The sequence below is a fragment of the Mesoplodon mirus genome (genome assembly GCF_964341445.2).
Source record: "Mesoplodon mirus genome assembly, chromosome: X".
NCBI classification, from domain to species: domain Eukaryota; kingdom Metazoa; phylum Chordata; class Mammalia; order Artiodactyla; family Ziphiidae; genus Mesoplodon; species Mesoplodon mirus.
This window is the reverse complement of record NC_138981.1, coordinates 49,653,841-49,674,068: the sequence shown is the minus strand read 5'-3', so window position 1 is coordinate 49,674,068 and position 20,228 is coordinate 49,653,841. Positions and strand designations below refer to the sequence as shown.

The 20,228-nt window shown below is 37.9% G+C and overlaps 1 protein-coding gene across 1 annotated transcript; it reads right to left on the bottom strand.

Moving 5' to 3' along the window:
• Positions 1-2,000: 2,000 nt before the first annotated feature.
• Positions 2,001-2,942, bottom strand: FOXR2 (forkhead box R2; the record flags this gene model as incomplete). Its single annotated transcript, XM_082609775.1, has 1 exon — positions 2,001-2,942. One exon carries the CDS (start codon positions 2,940-2,942, stop codon positions 2,001-2,003), a length of 942 nt encoding a protein of 313 aa, XP_082465901.1.
• Positions 2,943-20,228: the final 17,286 nt, after the last annotated feature.

The following is a 20,228-nucleotide window of genomic DNA, read 5'->3' as shown; positions in this document are numbered from 1 at the left end:
TGAACAAGGACGACCTCTGGAGAGCAGTAACCATGAAGAAGTCACTTTAAGTACCATGATAGTGGTGAAGAGGAAAAGCAAGAGCAAGAAATTCTTCCAAAGAAAGATCTGCCTTCATCTGAATCATCTGAGATAACTGAAGAAGTGAAGTGTCATGCCCAGCCACTGCGTTTTCCTACTAGAGCAGAAAGAAGGTTCAGGAAAAATGGAATAGAGGGTTTCAAAGCTTAAAGGTGCAAAGTTGCAGGAGAAAATTCAGGTTCAGTTCTGAAAATACAAGTCTGTGTTGGAAAAATTAAAGAACAGACATATTACATTATTAGAAATGTAGTTTGTGATAAAATTTGTTTTGTTAATTTCACAATGGGCTCTTTAACTTATGTGTTAATTTTGAATAAAAAAGAGAAGCAAATGTTGAATACTTATAGCCAGAATATTTTATTAATTCCAAGATATTCTGTTAACTTTGTTTGCCTAATGTTACAAAAACAGCATCTACAATTATTTTTTCAAAGAATACTGTTTAAACGTTGATTTTGCAACTCAACCTTAATATACAGTTTTGTATGAGCTATAATATACCATTACAAAAAATGTAAACTTTTCAACTGATTTACAACTCTATTGAATTTATTGCTTTTGTATTTTACAGGCATTTTTGTACCTCCATTATTGAAGGTTTTGCAACTAAATGCATAATTAAAAATCTAATATATTTTCTCCTGGATATTTCTTTAACGATATAATAACATAAAAGGCAGAAAGCAATGCTTAAATCTGATAAAGTAAACTACTTGTATGGAAAAGATGTTAAAAAGAATTTTGAAGTTAGAAAGCCAAATGCTGAAATGCTTATTATTGCTTGTTTTTATTTTTAGTAAACACCACTTATACCTCCTAGTTCCTAATAACCCACAAGACAAAGTCAAACATCTAAGTAGTACAGGAAAGACCTCTTGCTTACCTTTCTCGTGACTCTTGTCTCTAACATAACTAAGCCGCATTGAACTTTCTACCATTCCCCCAAACACTGCATTTTCTTTGTTCACACTGTTGCTTCTGTAATGTCTTTTCTCTAGTTTATATGCCCACCAAATCCTTATTTATTCTTCAAAACTAGCTCAAAAGGTATTTCCTTTACAATGCCTTTCCTAGGAAAAAATATCTCCCCATTTTCATGGCAACCTTGTACAACTATTTCATTACATTTATATTACAAATATCTGTTTATATGTCTGTCTCCCACTAAACTCAGCACCTAAGATGGACCTTGACACACTGATATTTCTTCAATAAAGGTTTGATAACTGAAAGAATGGAAAGCAAAGTTTTGTCATCAAAAGGCTTGGGGTAAATACAGGCTCAATTCAAAGGCTTTCAATATCCAAACTAAAAGTAGCTGCTTGGAATTATTTGTCAGTACTGGAGTTGGATGGCAACAGAACAAGCCTGAGAAGTCCAGGATCAGAAGGAGAAAAGTAAGGCCCTGAAGGGTAAAATGGGTCACCAAAAAGGTGATATAGCTGATGAATGGTAGAAGGGGGACATTTGACTCTTTAGGCTTTGAACATCATACCCAGTTCTCTTTAAGCATATACATCATCGCATGGCATTTGAGACTCTCGAAGGCCTAGATCCATCCTGCATTTGAGGCTTTATACTTCACCATTTGCTTTCATGGGTCAGCATACTCTCCAGTAAACAGAATTCTTTTTTTCATTAAATATGTCCTTCCCTCCTTAACTTCCATGCCGTTGTTCCTAGGATTTCCTACCTGTGCTCAAAATGCAGAACAACTGCCACTGCCCTTATGCAAATTTCCATGCTTTTGCCTCCTCTGTATCCACCTCTCACTTTATTTAATACCATCCGTCTAGCAGTAGTTAAATACAGGCTTGGCACCTAGCAGGTGGGGTAAGCTTAGGGATTAATGAGGGCCAATCAAGGCATAGGTAGGCACAGTAAGGATGGCAGTGTTCCAGAAGTGGGGCAGTGGTTGTTCAAAGGTCAAAGAGGGAGGTCATCATATCTGGCTGGCTCATGCACTGTTGAATGCTCTCCCTCTTAGAGGAGGCTAAGGCACGAGTCTTCTTCTGAAAGTGGCAGTGTCCCTCCTCAGTAAGCCTCCAGAGTACAGACCTTGTCCTTGCATTGGTCCCATGCACTGGCGCCTTCTCAAATCTGCCCAGGAAGCAGAGGTTGCGGCGGATGTTGTTCTTCCAGCTACCTGGAGCTGTCCAGAAAAAGGGGAAATGCTGTTGGGTGAAACTGTAGATCTCTTGCACACGGAGGCCACATGGGGGGCCGTTTCTTAGTGCCAGAGCAATTAGTTGACTGCAACTGAGGGGCGGCTGGGGCCAGGACTTCCTCTCCTGGATGTCGCCTTGCCATAGCTTCTGGCTCTGGAAGCACTCCCCTTTGTTTGGGGATTGGAGGGCCACAGAGGTGTTGTTATCTTGTTCCTCAGTCTCCTCTTCTGTGAGCTCCCAGTCACTGGGGGAAGAGGTGAACTTCTTCTGTGGGGGAGACTGCTTGCTGCAGGAAGATGGCAGGGACTCCATCACTGTGGTCTCTGAGCAGTTAGACACTTCATCCTTTGGGAGTAGCTGAGGGGAAGGATGTATGCTTGCCAGATCCTTTTTCTTACTGGGCTTTGGGGCCTCCTGGCTGCCAAGGGGGCACAAAATGTTGGGATTCACCCACATCCACAGGTTGGGTTCAGAGTTAGGACTATCTTTTTCAGGACTGGGTCTCCTATCTTGAGGTAATTTTACGGTCTCCATTACACTGAGTCTGTATTTGTCAAGGTCCTGCTCAGCTAAGGGGCACTGGTCTGTGGTGCAAGGCAGGAAGAACTCATCTCCTATGTCCCAGTCCAGCAGCCCTGGGACCTGGCCATGGAGACTGTACCAGAACTCAGGATTTTTTATTTTTAGATCCATCTTCAGTAGAGAGATATGTGGAGAGAGACTTCTGAAAGGACAGAGGTCTCTGAGACACTTCTCAAAGCCCTTTTTGAGCCACTGTTTTTTTTTATAAGCAGATATTTATTTTTAATTAATTAATTAATTAATTAATTTTGGCTGCGTTGGGTCTTCGTTTCTGTGCAAGGGCTTTCTCCAGTTGCAGCAAGCGGGGGCCACTCTTCATCGCGGTGCGCGGGCCTCTCACTATCATGGCCTCCCTTGTTGCGGAGCACAGGCTCCAGACACACAGGCTCAGTAGTTGTGGCTCATGGGCCTAGTTGCTCCACGGCATGTGGGATCCTCCCAGACCAGGGCTCGAACCCGTGTCCTCTGCATCAGCAGGCATACTCTCAACCACTGCACCACCAGGGAAGCCCCAAGCCACTGGTTTTGATGCAGTATATCTCATCTAGAGAGTTTATCAGAAGGCCGGATAGAAGTACTGGAAAAGGGGGCACCAATGTCTCATTGATTAATGGTTAGACTTGGAGAAACCCCAGTGTTCTGGAACAGAACTTAAAAGAAAGAAGTAACTAAAAAGGAGCTTTTTGGAAGGAAAACAGTTCAAGGTGGAATTCCTGAGCTTTCACTGGAAGCAGGGAGTCCCCGTATGAGGACCTACAAATTTTGAGCTATGTGCAAACTAAGGTGAATTGTATAACAGGTGCTTGTCTGGCATATCTTTCAACTCTTGCTGAGTTCATTTAATGAAGGAACAAACACGTGCACAGATCAAATTATATTTTGTGTCGTTCTTAAATGTTTTTAAAAATCATTTCATTTTTAAAGTGCCTTTTGTCAAGTGCTTTCACATAGATGATCTCCACTGATTCTCATGACAGTCCTGTAAGATAACATAGTGGGTATTATTAACCCCATGTTACAGATAAGGGAACTGATACCTACATAATAATTAAGACTACATATCTAAGTAAGTCGTAGAGCTAGATCCACAGCCTATATCTTCTGACCCTTTCATTATACCCACTTAATCACATTCAAATTACTAAATAAAGGAAGCAGCAATATGTGTAACCTGAGTTTTAGAGTAAGATGGTATCTATCAGAAGATAATCTCTGTTAGTCTCAAATCCGTGCTAGAGATAAACTGTGCCATTTTCAATCTTATTTTGGGAAACGGCTGACTTACCTCTCTCAGGTCACTTTCTCAGGAACTGAGTTCTGAACTGTACTCTGAAGACAGTAGGCTCAAAGTTTAGCTATGACATGCCAGTTCCTAAAAGCTCCAGAGTTTGACTTTCCAGTAAGTTCATCCCAAGGGCACTCTTAGGAAAAACAAAATGGGACAGTTTAATTTAACTGAGTCTGCACAAAATCCATCTATAAAGTATATGATTTTGTTAAAACCATCACATAGACCTATACCTCAATAATATCCAGCAAATATCAACAGGAGCTCTTGGGGGACACATAATCCCCCTATTGTTTCCTCCCCACTCTTGTCCTATTCTACCCCAAATCATCCTCCATACAGACAGCCAGATTGATCTTTCTACTGTATAAATATAAAAATTAATAATAACATCAACTGCTAATACTTTTTTTTTTTTTTTTTTTTGTGGTACGCAGGCCTCTCACTGTTGTGGCCTCTCCCATTGCGGAGCACAGGCTGCGGACGCACAGGCTCAGCGGCCATGGCTCATGGGCCCAGCCACTCTGCGGCATGTGGGATCTTCCTGGACGGGGGCACGAACCCGTATCCCCTGCATAGGCAGGCAGACTCTCAACCACTGCGCCACCAGGGAAGCCCTGCTAATACTTATTGAATTCTCTAAGCACTATATGTGATTTAACTCATTAATCCTCAAAACAACCCTATGAAATAGGTACTCTTGTTATTCTCTCTTTATAAAGGAAACAATATAAGATAAAAAACCTTAAGTCACACAGATAGTAAAAGTCAAAGCTGAGTTTCAAATTCAGGTAGCCTGACAGTGCTTTTACTCACTATACTATAATATCTTCTGTTTCTCTACTCCAATATAAAATCCTATGACTTAATGCAGCATAAAAGGCCCTCCAGAATCGCACTTCTGTTTACCTTTCCAGGTTAATTAATCACCTCAGCTTCCTTCCTTCATAATCACCTCCCAGAAACACTGAACTTCTGGGATTTTCACCACACCTACCCCCATCTTTTGTTTACGTCCCTTTGCTCAAGTTGCCACCTCTACTTGGAATTGTCTACTCCCAATTGCGTTGGCTTGGCTGATCCCTACTCATCTTTTAAGACTCAGGGACGCTTTCTCTAATAAAAATGCTGCTTCCGGGCCTCCCTGGTGGCGCAGTGGTTGAGAGTCCGCCTGCCGATGCAGGGGATACGGGTTCGTGCCCCGGTCTGGGAGGATCCCATATGCCGCGGAGCGGCTGGGCCCGTGAGCCATGGCCGCTGGGCCTGCGCGTCCGGAGCCTGTGCTCCGCAACGGGAGAGGCCACAACAGTGAGAGGCCCGCATACCACAAAAAGAAAAAAAAAAATGCTGCTTCCACCTCTCCATAGGGAATTAATGGATCCCCTTCACAGTTGGGAACTGACCAGGGGACTAATCCTGAAATATTCAGCTTATTATGACAACCCCAGAGAGCTTGGCAGCATTTTAGCTCTAGTAGTTCTTTATCCCATAAGTAAGGCCTCTAGTGTTGTACAATTTTTCTTCCATCTTCACCAGGGAACACACTCCAATCTTAAGACTAGTAAAACTAGGTCATCACTGCGTATTTTATTTCTTTAAGCCTCATTAAAACATTTAATATGTAGGTATTGAGCATCTACCATGTTACAAGCAGTATGTAATATGTCTGGCAGATGAATAAGACACAACTCAACAGGATACCACAACTAAATAGAGGAAGATAGACAAATAAAGAGAAAAAAACACAGTGTGATGAGTGCTAGACACTATGCTAGGAGAGCATAGAGAGAGAAAACCTAACCCAAATGATAGGAATTAGAAGGGCTCCCCATAGGAGGAGTTGCTTGAGCTAAGGCTTAAAACGTATGTTACACAGGGACAGAGACATGGGGAATAGGCTAGCACATGCCAACCAAGGACTTGGTACCTTGTCTCTTAAGTGTGCTCCATAAAAAGAAGTCAGAACATTTTGCATACCCTGTGGAAAAAATAAACTCATATTTGTGGGTATCCTGTTTTCTAGGCTCCTACCCACCTCAAATGTTGATACAGGCAAAAATGTTAGTGATTGATGAAACTGCATCATATGCAAAGTAGGGTACACACACACACACACACACACACACATATTAATGGTCCAACAACACCAGCAGTGGAAGTAGCACGTTTGCCTGCCATCAATTTTTAAAAGCATTCCTGTGCCCAGACTTTCGTCTCCACTAAAAGAACTGGTAAAGGAGGTAGTTGATACATGTTTGGGGGCAGGAAAAAATCAGATATGTCTAATCAATAAATCCTCTTGTTACAAAGAAGAATGCTTTCAAGCACGTCAGAGGCAATGTTAAAAGAATGCACAGTCAGGGTTTCTCTGGTGGCACAGTGGTTGGGAGTCCGCCTGCCAATGCAGGTGACACGGGTTCGTGCCCTGGTCCGGGAGGATCCCACATGCCTCAGGGCGGCTGGGCCCGTGAGCCATGGTGGCTGGGCCTGCGCTTCCGGAGCCTGTGCTCCACAACGGGAGAGACCACAACAGTGAGAGGCCTGCGTACCAAAAAAAAAAGGATGCACAGTCAAATTAAAGGGGCTCCTGCTATCAAACTGTGACTTTTTGATGCATATATTATGATTAATTAAAACTGGTTTAGTCTTTAAAGGGCTAGGCGTACATAATGATACCCAAATTTTTAAAAGAGGTAATTGTAATAAAAAAGAGCAAATATTTAAGTTTTCTTGCTTTTACATAAGAAACTCTTAAAATGCATGCATGATTTTTTTTTCATTTTAAGTATATGTCTATTTATAAAGTATAGATATGTACTTGTTTCTATTGGAGGGTAGACAGGAAACAATACATAAGAAAAAATGAGTAAGCCATATGTTGTTCTAGAAAAACAGGTACCATACCAATGGGTAGTGTGTTTGTTTGCATGCTGCCTGAGCTGTTTGCCAAACCATGCACCCTGGTCCTGGGGCTGTGTAAATCCATAGCAAGTACCTCTTTCTAATTCATACAGAGGAGCCATCCAGTCACCATATGCCCACAAATTATATCCTGTCAGAGACAGCATCATTTTTATAATTCACACATAGACAAGCAGTCATGTATACCAAGAACTGGTAGGACAGATTAATCTAGCCCTGATGGTCAAACATAATAATAGGTCCAATAGGGTATTGAAAGATGATTAACAATATAATGTTAAGAAGATAACTACCTAGGAAGATTTAATCCATCATCTCCTAGGAGATGGATCCTCTAAAAAGCCCTACTAATTATAATAAATTCAAATGAAAATATATAAACCTTAATAGTACTAACAGACCAGATAAATATAGCAAAAAGACAGAATAATGTGTACTTACAACATGCAAACATTAAATAATGCTTCATTTTGTTAAAGACAGTCACCCCCCAAATAACTCTACATAACAGAGAATCAGAAGTAGCATGAAATATCAAAAACAAAACATTATTATTAAAAGGATCTTAGCCAAGGCCCCATGGTAAAAATTGCCTTTAACTACACAACCATGTCCTAAAATTCCCCCAAAGAATCAATTAGTTGATAACTCATATTCTGTTACCTCAGCTTGTCTGAGATGGTATTTCTCTTCTCCTCTCAGTTGTGTAAGATTATCGAAATCCTAGGAAAATGTAAAAAGAGTGAAATTTTAGGGAAATATCAAAATGAGCATAATAACCGAAAAAAGGAAAAATGTAAGGGCAGCAATAAAGAGGAAACAAATTAAACCCATGATGTTTGTATTTTAGAATAGGCTTAAATGAAGACCATGAATATATTTGTAACCATTGTATTCATGTAAGTTTAAAATGCTATTTAAACTGAAGTGTTTTTAAAAAGCCATGTTAAATTTGTAATTGCAGTTTAAAACTTATAGGAAATTTAATTAATCAAATTGGCAATCAATGTTTAGATGGTCAATAAAAATTAGTTTAAAAATTTTTATCACTCTTTGACATAAATCACAGCAAGATCCTCTTTGACCCACATCCAAGAGAAATGGAAATAAAAACAAAAATAAACAAATGGGACCTAATGAAACTTAAATGCAAAGGAAACCATAAACAAGACCAAAAGACAGCCCTCAGAATGGGAGAAAATGTTTGCAAACAAAGCAACTGACAAAGGATTAATCTCCAAAATATGCAAGCAGCACATGCAGCTCAATATCAAAAAAACAAACAACACAATACAAAGATAGGCAGAAGATCTAAATAGATATTTCTCTAAAGAAGATATATAGATTGCCAACAAACACATGAAAGGATGCTCCACATCACTACTTATTAGAGAAATGCAAATCAAAACTGCAATGAGGTATCACCTCACGCTGGTCAGAATGGCCATCATCAAAAAACCTAGAAACAATAAATGCTGGAAAGGGTGTGGTGAAAAGGGAACCCTCATGCACTGTTTTTGGGAACGTGAATTGATACAACCACTATGGAAAACAGTATGGAGGTTCCTTAAAAAACTAAAAATAGAGCTACCATATGACCCAGCAATCCCACTACTGGGCATATACCCTGAGAAAACCATAATTCAAAAAGAGTCATGTACCAAAATGTTCATAGCAGCCCTATTTACAATAGCCCAGAGATGGAAACAACCTACGTGTCCATCATCGGATGAATGGGTAAAGAAGATGTGGCACATATATACAATGGAATATTACTCAGCCATAAAAAGAAATGAAATTGAGTTATTTGTAGTGAGGTGGATGGACCTAGAGTCTGTCATACAGAGTGTAGTAAATCAGAAAGGGAAAAACAAATACAGTATGCTAATGCATATATATGGAATCTAAAAAAAAATGGTACTGATCAACCTAGTTGCAGGGCAGGAATAAAGATGTAGACATAGAGAATGGACTTGAGGACACGGGGTGGGAAGGGGAAGCTTGGGGGAAGTGAGAGTAGCATCGACATATATACACTACCGAATGTAAAATAGGTAGCTAGTGGGAAGCAGCTGCATAGCACAGGGAGATCAACTCGGTGCTTCGCGATGACCTAGAGGGCTGGGATAGGGAGGATGGGAGGGAGGCTCAGAGGGAGGGGATATGGGGACATATGTATGCATATGGCTGATTCACTTTGCTGTACAACAGAAACTAACACAGTATTGTGAAGCTATTATACTCCAATAAAGATCTATTTTTTTAAAAAAGTATACAGGAAATAACTTCTAAAAGAAGCAAGACTGACAAGACAGTGTCAGGTGGTCTCCTTTGGTCTCCTCAGGCTTAGGTTAAATTAGGCTGGTTGTGTGTACATTGAATGTAACACAGGCAAGAACATTTAAACAACCAGTCTGCAGCCTGAGGAAGTCCTTCTCTGTGAAGCAAAGGCCCAGTCCATGGTGGATGCCGTGAGCAGATGTGACAGGTCCTCTGGGCTTGAAGTTCTATCAGAGCCTGGGTCCCCTCTGAAGTAGGGAGAAGCAGAGCAACAGGAACAAACCTTGGAACATGCACAACTGGCAGGATCCACTGGCCTTGCCCTACCTTATGTGCTCTTCATACAAGGGGTTGGGACCTGTTCAATTCTCTATTTTAAGCCACACTGACTTCATTATTATTATTGACTCTTATGCCAGCTAGCAAACTCTTTTTGTTAATTCAGAAAGAAGATGTCCTGTACAAAAATCACCTTATCTTAAGATGTTTTATTCTAGATTTGGTCAATTTGCATTCTATTAATCACCCTATGGGTCTAAATTGGAGTTGGCATCTAAACATACACAGCACACTTATTATTCTGAAATATTTTAATGTTAATTACCACATGGAAAAATATTTTTTTCCAGTTCTAAGCTGCTATTGTCTTGAATCTTTGTCTCCTACTTGCTCACTAGAATAAAACACCTTTATTGTACCCTGCAACTTCATCAATTGCCCCTGGTTTCCCTGATTTCTGTCCAAACCAAGAGACCTAGTAAAATCCCTCATTGTGGTCACATTTCCTATGTAACCTACCTGATTAAGATAACTCGTCTGTGTACATTGAACACTATATATGACCGACTTTGCACAATGTCGTTGTTTATTAAATACTCATCTAATAAATGAATGACAGATGGAAAAAAAATTAAAACTGGTACACACATACACACACACACCATTATATACAATAGTTAAAAACAAGCCAAAACAGGATGGAGGAAGATTTATAAGACACACAAACAAGAACACATAAGGAACTCTGACATATCAATAAGAAAAGGAGAAACAACCCAGTATAATAGGCAAAGGATATGAAAAGGCCCATTCAGAGGAAAAAATAATCTGAATGGTCAATAAACACACAAGAGGTGTTCAACCTCACTTATAATCAGAGAAATGTAAATTAAAACAAAAATAAGATGTTACACACTGTCAGATTAATAGTATCTAGTAAATTTGAAGATGCTTAATATTTACTACCTGAGAAATCTACTTTTAGGTATATATTATAGAAAGTCTTAGACATGTGCATACTAAGAAACAGAAGTGAACAGCACTGTATGAAATGATAAAACAAACAAAAAATAGGTAACAACCTAAATATACCTAACAGTTTGAAAAATAATATATAAATTTGGGTATAATCATTATAATGGATTACTCTAATATTAGAATAATGAACCAAAGTTACACATATCAATGTCAATTAATTTCAAAAGTATAATTTTGACTGAAAAAGTTGCAAATAAATATATACTGTATGCCATCATTTAAATGAAAATTTTAAAACTGCAACACAACACTACTTTAAGTATCTAGATTCAAAAACATGTAGAGAAAGTTTAAAACTATGCAAACAGAGAAAATAAAATAGCATTAAGGAGGAGTATACAGGGAGTTTCAACCGTGTCTGTAATGTGTGAAAAATAAATCAATTATGAGACACCAATTTACACCCATCATTTCAGCAAAATTTAAAAAAAAATAATATCAAACTTTGACAAGAAGGGTGGGAAACATTCTCATCCACTACATGTGGGAATGTAAATTCGTGCAGCCGTTTTAAAGGGTAATTTGTCAGTGCTTATTAAAAGTTACAATCTGACTACCTTAAGATTCAGCGATTTTTACTTTTATGTGTGTACCCTAGAAAATACTTGTGTGCTTAAGGAAATTCATGTAAGAGAGTGCTCCACATAATATTGCTTGGAATGCTGAAAAATACTAAATGTTCATTAATACAGAAATAGGTGAATTAAATACCATAAAAGCCGCTCAAAGGAATACTATGCAGCTTTTATGAAGAATAAATTATCTGTAAGGAGACTGAATTCAATCCAGAATTGTTTGATGAAAACAATCAAGTTGTAGAAGGTTATGGTAAGCTACGGTTAACCAGAGGGCTGCCTGTAGTGAGGAGAGGACCCAGGTGTAGAGAGTGATGACCACATGCCTACCTGTAGTGATGAGAAGGACCCTGATGTGGCAGAACTGATCAGGAGACTGCCTATAGAGAAGAGAAATACCTACTATTATAGCGGCACTAGCTCAAAAGTCAGCCAATGCAAAAAACAAACACGCGTGTAAGGAAGGCGGAGCTCTCCCCGCGTCTTTCTGTACGATGAAGAGTTTCACGTGAGCAAACTGTCCCGTGGAAAACAGATATAGGTGAACTAACTGGAAGCCTGCCAACAGAGACAGACCCTAGAGTTAGCGAGCTACCCATAAGCCTGCTTGTATGATGAAGAAGACCCTTACGTGGAGAAGGCTATTCATAGACTGCCTTTAAAGAGGAGAAAAACACTTACTGTGGGCAGGCGTAACGAGAAGCCTCCTGATAGAAAAATAAGACCCTGGTGTTGACAAAGCTGAGCATAGGATTGCCAGCATGATATGAAAGGACCTGGCATGTATTGAGATAAAAGAGAACTGTTTGTAGAGAAGGATCCTGTCATAGTCAGAGGTAAGCCAATTGAGAAGAGAAGAACTTTTGTACAATTGTAACTGCCCAGATGCCTGCTTACACAGAAAAGAAGGACCCTGGTTTGCCAGGGTATGACTAGCAGCCTTGCAATAAAGAATAGAAGGAACTTTGGTATGGGTGGGGCTAACAAGAAATTGCCTATGGTATTAAGAAGGACTTGATGTAGATGGGGCTGTCCAAAGACTTACCTGTAATGATGAGAAGGACACTGCTGTGTTTGAAGCTGGTGGAGGTGTATGACTATATTGATAACGAGGATTCTAAATTGGCTGACGTAGTAGGGGTCTGTTTGAAAAAAAAATGAGGAAAACCCCTGTGTGGTGGAATAAAAGAGAAGCCTGACTCATAATAAAGAGAATCAAAGATGGTCATGGCAAGAAGCTTACAGATGGAGAGTTATATGTTTCTCTGGGGACTGGGTGTTAAATAATAATGGAGTGGCAGTCTGGATCTGGTTCTATGGAAAGAGCAGCTCTAGAGTGGGTAACCCCAAGGTCTTGTTGGGGAGTTGTCTTCAGGTATACTAGGAAGGTGGGAAGAGGACCCATTGGGTGAGAGACGTAGTCAAGGAGAGTAAATCTCTATGTGTGACTGGGATAGGCATAGAGATGTGCAGAGCAGAAGTGGGGCTCCTTATAGAAGAATGACTAGAGTTTAAGAGAAAATACTCCTGAGTTAAATAAACAGTTCAAATAACAATAACCTAAAATTCCACATGAGGATAATTTCTGTTAAAGTTACAACGAAAACATGTAAGTGTTATTTAACATCAACAAATTAACAATAAGATGTCTACTTCCTGTAATAATAAGCATAATGAGAGGACGAGGGGAAAAATCTTATATAAGTGGGGGTTGTCCAGATTACGTAGGGAGCATTTCAAGGCCAAGTTTGTGTAGGTGGAGACTGGCTTAGGGAGTAAGCATCCTATTTTGAGCAGGATATTATTATTCTTGGTTAACATACTAACCATGAAATCTCCCTGCAGGGCTCTCTTCAGCCCAAGGCCACAACATGTTTCTGAATGAAGATTTATCCCTTACAGAATTGATCCCCTTAATATAATTTTTAGTTATAGAGTTCCCAGATTTTATTTGACTCTGAGGCTCCTCATCAAGACTCTTTTGGAACAGAGACATATCTCAGCCATCCATTAACCTCAGATGACTGGTTCCCCAAAAGAGGGTGTTGCTTACATCCTGAAGGAATTACCCTCCCTCTGGGAGTGGAGCCACCTACATTCCTTCTGTGAATGTTGTTTACACTCAATCAGTGCTTACATCATCCTCCCTTTACAATGGGGATGTAATTACACTCCAGCAAAGAGAGTTCTGGTCATACTCTAACTAATCCCAGTCCCCCACGACCTGACCCCCGACCATCCTTGGTCCTGTATGCAAAGAAATAATTGAACAGCAGAATCTGGAGGTCACCTTCATATGGTCAAATAAAGATAAAAGGCCAGGGCTGAAAATCATCCCACAACAGGGCATTCCATCCAGCTGAGGGAGCAGGGGTGGGGGTGAGTAGGGTGGGCAAGACTTTCCTTCCAACACATTTAGTGTACTTGATATTGGCAAAAAACCAGGAACCAGCTTCTGGGCTTATTCTGAGAAAAATTTATAAACTGGTTTGTGAGGTGATAACCTTGATTGGGCAGAAAATGCCTCAGTTTGTTTTGTTTTAACTGGATAGTCTTTAAGTATTTTGATGAAAATACTCAAAGGTCAAATTGGTAGAAACTGAATGATTTACATAATTTTTTATGAATTTGATATAATTTAGAATTAGTAAAGGAAACATTAAAAAATTATATATGTAGTTTGTATTCTGTTTTTACAATTTGGAGACAGTTTGATTTTGAGATTTTAAGGGGCAATTTTATTTCTATTCTATTATAAACCATATATTCTCATTCTTATCTCTTATGATATATACATTAATTTCTTAATTTTAAAAATGGTTGACAGTGAATTTTACCAACCACCAAATCATTACTTTTTAACGCTTATGCACTTGATGTTGATTAGTAAACAATTTTTTCCCTTTTTTGGCAATGTTATACTAAATTTGTCATGTTTCATATAGGCATTTCCTAATAACATCATTCTCCCTTTTCAGAATTGACCCAGATCTTGAAGGATAGTTCCCAGCCTTGTTACAGCTGATTCCCTCCCAAGAGTCAGCCTATCAGTTCCCTCATCCCTTTAGATATGTACATGAAGGAGTTTTATGGTAAACAGACAATTGGTAGCAGTCAACAGCCATAGAAAATCAAATACCAAAGCTCACTAGCATCAAACAGCAGGAGATATCAACTATGTCAGGGAACAAGTGGGACTCACTGAACCCAGAGCATCTGACACTGCACATTAAGTAGTGAGGATATGGCCCTTGCATGTACTAGGGCTGTGTCTTTTTGTAGGTATGAAGGTCTGGTCTGGCATGGTTTGAGAGGCCTTCTATGCATAGATTTTAAGTGCTAAGATAGAAGTCTTTTAAGAGGAATATGTCATTTAGTTAAGTAGAAAACTGCTAGGAAACTGTCTTTAAATATTGTTTTGTGGTTTTTATGAGGTATTTTATAAAATGTGGAAAAGAGTTTCAATTTTTTGCTTATATATCTTTTCTATTTTCAGAAGTAGCAGATTTTTTGTCTTTGGTCTTTTTGGTACATTTTTATTTGCATTATATTTTAGAAGTTTAATTTCTCTTTTGATACTTCAGTTATATTTTGATATATTTTTATTTGCCTATTAATTTGTTTACTTACTTATTAATTTATAATTGCCACCATAAACCTACTGACCAGCCTGATAATTAGAACATTAACAGAAACTATTATCTGCCTACGATGACCCTCCCCCTCATACACTATGTCCCTTGCCTCCTCCAATCCAAGGTATGTTTATCCTGAATTTTGTGTTATAATTCTCTCCCTTTATTTTAAAAATTGAGATGAAATTCACATAACATAAAATGAACAAGTTTAAAATGTACAAGTTAGTGGCATCTAATACATTCACAATGTGTACAGCAATCATCTCTATCTAGTTCCTAAACATTTTTATCATCATAAGTGGAAACCCTATACCCATTAAGCAGTCACTCCTTAGAGTGACTCATAGCCATGCCACTCCAACCTCTTTAGCTCATAGCTGTGCCACTCCAACCTCTGTTTCCATCATCTTCTTCTCTCCCTCTGTTTTGGTTGGCACGTCACCTTCTCTGACTCCAAGCCTCCTGTTTCCTTCTTATAAAGACCCTTCTGGTAACAAAAGGCCCAGCTTGATAATCCAGAATAATCTCCTCTCCAAAAATCCTTAATTTATTCACATCTTCAAAGTCTCTTTTGACATGTAAGGTAAGATATACACAGGTTCCTGGAATTACAATGTGGACATCTCTGGGGGACAATATTCAAGCCTAACAGAGTTGGCCTTCTGGCCTCCAAAGATTCATGTCTATCTCAAGGGCAAAATACATTAATCACACCCCAAGTTTCCCAAAAGCATCAACTCAAGTCTAAAATATCATCCAAGTCTCAACAGCACCTAAATTTGGTTTGATTGAGGCTCTGAATATTATCCATTCTAGGGCAGAATTTATCTCCATCTGTGGAACTATGAAACTGGAAAATAATTTTTATCTGATTCCAAAATACAAAGGGACATAGGACAATAATTATAGACATTCCCATTTAAAACTGAAGAAAATGGAAGGATAAAAGAAGTCACCAATTTTGAGCAATTTTGAAATCCAAATGGGCAATCTACTTTAGGTTTCAAGGATGATTCAAGATGGGAATCATTTTCTGTGGCCTCATGGATCTAACTTCTGTGTCTATGGCTCCACCCTCTAGGCCTGTGGCTCTGCCCTCATTGTCACATTTCCTTTTACATAAAGGGTCACATATGTTTTTAGCTGAGTAGTTTTTTCAGCCTTTTTTCTGCCTATCTAATTTTGGGAGTCCAAGACTCCCAAATTTTATCCTGTATCTTCTTCAGCTCCAGATGGCAATGTGTCTGCTGGTATAACATTATTAATCTCAAGAATTTTGTGAGTTACCTATGTATGTCATGGAGAGCCACTGCCTTAGACAAGATGCTCTTTCACAGATTTTTTCCTGGATAATTCCGTCTCTATTCCTGATTTCTGCTGTGATAGCTGAGGGTATTCATGAGTCTAATGAAAAATTTCTTCAAAGAGCTCTCTGTGTGATTGAATACTCTGACTTTTTGATATTCTTAAGGCATAGAAAAAGGTTTTACAGCTACACTCTTGGATTTCTCACCAGTGGGCACTTTATCCTAATTGTGTCTCCTATTTTTATCATCCTTTGTAATCTGGATAGGCTGAGAATTTCCAAATCATCAAGCCCTGGTTCCTTGAGGGTGAAATGGCTGTCCCTCAATTTACCCTTTCCTCTCTCATTTCACTATAAGCAGCAAGAAGAAACCAAGCCACACCTTGAATAATTTCTTTGGAAATATCCTCAACTAAATGTCCAAGTTTATTGCTTACAAATTTTGATTTCCACATAACTACAGGGCATGATTCAGCTAAGCTCTCTGCCACTGTAAAACAAGAATCACTGAACAAAGTTTCAGGCTAGAAAATCAATACACAATTGGACAGGAAGCATTTCCTCTAAGATCAGGAACAAGACAAGAATGCCCTATTTCACCACTTCTATTCAATGTAGTACTGGATATTCCAGCCAGAGTAATTAGACAAGAAAAAGAATTAGAAGACATCCAAATTTGAAAGGAAGAAGTTAAATTATCTTTGTTTGCAGATGACATGATTTTATGTGTAGAAAATCCTAAAGATTCCACAAAAATGTAGACCTAATAAATGAATTCAGCAAAGTTATAGGATACAAAATCTGCACACAAAAATTAGCTGTGTTACTATGTACTAACAGTGAGCAATCTGAAAAAGAAAGTAAGAAAGTAATTCCATCTACAATCACATTAAAAAGAAAAAAACTTAAGAATAAACCTAACCAAGGAAGTGAAAGACATGTGCACAGAAAACAAAAAAATATTACTGAAAGAAATTAAAGAGGACATCAAATAATTGAAAGACATCCCTTGTTCATGCATCAGAAGATGTGAATAATATCTGCATTAGGGTGCTCCAGAGGAACAGAACCAACAGTGTACATATACTGTCTATCTATCTATCTATCTATCTATCTATCTATCTATCTATCTATCATCCATCTCTCTATTGAGAGAAAGAGGGGGAAAAGATTTAGCTTAAGTAATTGGCTTACACAGTTTTGGAGGTTTTGCAAGTCCCAAATCTGCAAGGTAGACCAGCAGGCTGTAGACCAAGAGAAGAGTTTCAGTCCCAGTCCAAAAGGAGTCTTCTGTATAATTCTTTCTTGCTTAGGGTAGGTCAGTCTTTCTCTTTAAGGCCTTCAACTGATTAGATGAGTCCTGTCCAAATTATGAAGGGTAATCTGTTTAACTCAAAATCTAACAATTTAAGTGTAAATCTCATCTAAAGCATACCTTCACAGAGACATTTAGAATAATCCTTAATCAGATATCTGGGTATTGTGGCCTAGTCAAGTTGACACATAAAATTAACCATCACATTACCCAAAGTGACCTACAGATTCAATGCAATCTTTGTCAAAACCCCAGCAATGTTTTTGCAAAAATAGAAAAAATCCATCCTAATATTCATAGAGAATCTCAAGGGACCCTGAATAGCAAAAATAATCTTGAGAAAGAAAAACAAAGTTAGAAGACACACTTCTGGATTTCAAAACTCATTACAAACTATGTACCACATTTAGTTTATCTATTTATCCACTGAAGGACATTTGAGTTGTTTCCATCTTTTGGGCACTATGAATAATGCTGCTATGAACATGCATGTGCAAATAACTGTTTGAATCCTTTTTTAAAAATAATTTTCTGTGTATGTACCCAGAAGTGTCATTGCTAGATTATAAGGTAAGTCTATGTTTAATTTTCTGAGCAACAACCATGGAATTTTCCACAGTGGCTGCACCATTTTACTTTCCCACCAGCAAAGTACAAAGAGTCTACTTTCTCCACAACTTCACCAACAATTTTTATGTTCTACTCTTTTTAGAAAAATAATAACCACCCTACTGGGTATGAAGAGGTACCACATTGAGATTTTGATTTGCATATCCCTACTGATTAGTGATGTTAAGCATCTTTTCATTTACTTATTGGCCATCTGTACAACTAAATTGAAGAAATGTTTATTCATGTCCTTTGCCCACTTTAAAAATTGGGCAATTTGCTTTTTGTTCTTAAATTGTAGGAGTCCTTTATATATGCTGGATATTAATCTATTATCAGATATAGGATTTGTAAACATTTTCTCCAATTCTGTGGTTTGCCTTTTTACTTTGTTGATAGTGTCCTTTGGTGTACAAAGTTTTCCAGTTTGTTGAAGTACTATTTATCTATTTTTTTGGTGTGGCCTATACTTCGTTGTCATATCCAAGAAATTGTTGCTAAATCCAATGTCATGAGGCTTTTCCACTGCTTTCCTCTAAGATTTTTATAATTTTATCTCTTATGTGTAAACCTTTCATCCATTTTGAGTTAATTTTTGTATATGGTGTTAGGTAAGAGTCCAACTCTATGTTTACATGTGGATACTCATTTTCAAAGCATTATTTGAAAAGTCTATTTTCTCATTTAGTGTTCTTGGCACCCTTGTTGAAAAGCATTTGACCATATATATAAGGGTTTATTTCTGGCTCTCTGTTGTATTCCAAGTTGATGTGTCTGTCTTTATGTCAGTACCACACTCCTTTGATTAGTATAGCTTTGTAGTAAATTTTGAAACCAGGCAGTGTGAGTCCTCCAACATTTTTCTTTTCAAGATTGTTTTGGAAATTTAGATTTCCTTGCTCTTTCATATGAATTTTAGGATGGATTTTTTTTATATTTCTTCAAAAAAGTCATTGGTATTCTGATAAGGATTGCATTAAATCTGAAGACTGCTTTGGTTAGTATGGACTTGATAACAATATTAAATCTTTCAATCCATGAACTTCACCAAGGTTCTGTTTCTCTGGAGAACACTGACTAAAACAGATGCATTACATTGCTTGATTTTCATATGTTAAACCACCCTTGCATTCCATGGATAAATATCACTTGGTTATGATATATAATATTTTTGATATGTGGCTGAATTCAGTTTGTTTGTATTCTTTGAGGGTATTTGCTCAATATTCATAAGAAATATTGATCTGTAGTTTTCTTTCTTGCACTATCTGACTTTAGTATCAGAGTAATGCTGGCCTCATAGAATGAGTTAGGAAGTGTGCCCTCTTCAATTTTTTGGAAGAGTTTGAGAAGGATTGGTGTTAGTTTTTATTTAATGTTTGATATAATTCTCCAGTGAGGCCATATCTGGTCCAGAGCTTTTCTTTTTTGGGGAGGGTTTTAGATTACTGTTTCAATCTCCTTACTCATTATATGTATAGTGAGATTTTCTATTTCTTCTTGATTCAGTTTTGGTAGTTTGTGTGTTTCTATATCTTTGTCTACTTAACCTAGATTTTTCAACTTTTTACATAAAATTGTTCATAGTACCTACTTATGGTCCTTTATTTCTGTAAACTTAGTAGTAATGTTCTTACTTACATTTCTGATTTTACTTCTATGAGTGTTGTCTGTTTTTTAAGTCAATGTAGCTATTGGTCTTCAATTTTATTGATCTTTTAGAAAAACCCAAATTTTATTTTTATTGATTTTCTCCAATGTTTTTGATTTTGTCTATATTATATACCTCTGTTCTAATCTTTATCATTTTTATCCTTCTGCTAGCCTTGGATTTAGTTTGTTTTTCTTTTTTTTCTTTTCTTGAGGTGTAAATTTAGACTGTTGATTTGAGATCTTTTTCTTTCTTTTGTAAGTATTTACAGCTATAAATCTTCCTCTAACTACTGCTTTGGCTCCATTTTATAAGTTGTCGTATGTTGTGTTTCCATTTTCATTTCTGTTAAGATATTTCCTAATTCTTTTTGTGATATCTTCTCTGATCCATTTGTTCTTTAAGACTGTTATTTAATGTCCACATATTTATGGACTTTCCAGTTTTCCTTCAGCTATTGATTTCTAGTTTCATTCTGTTGTCATCAGAACAGATA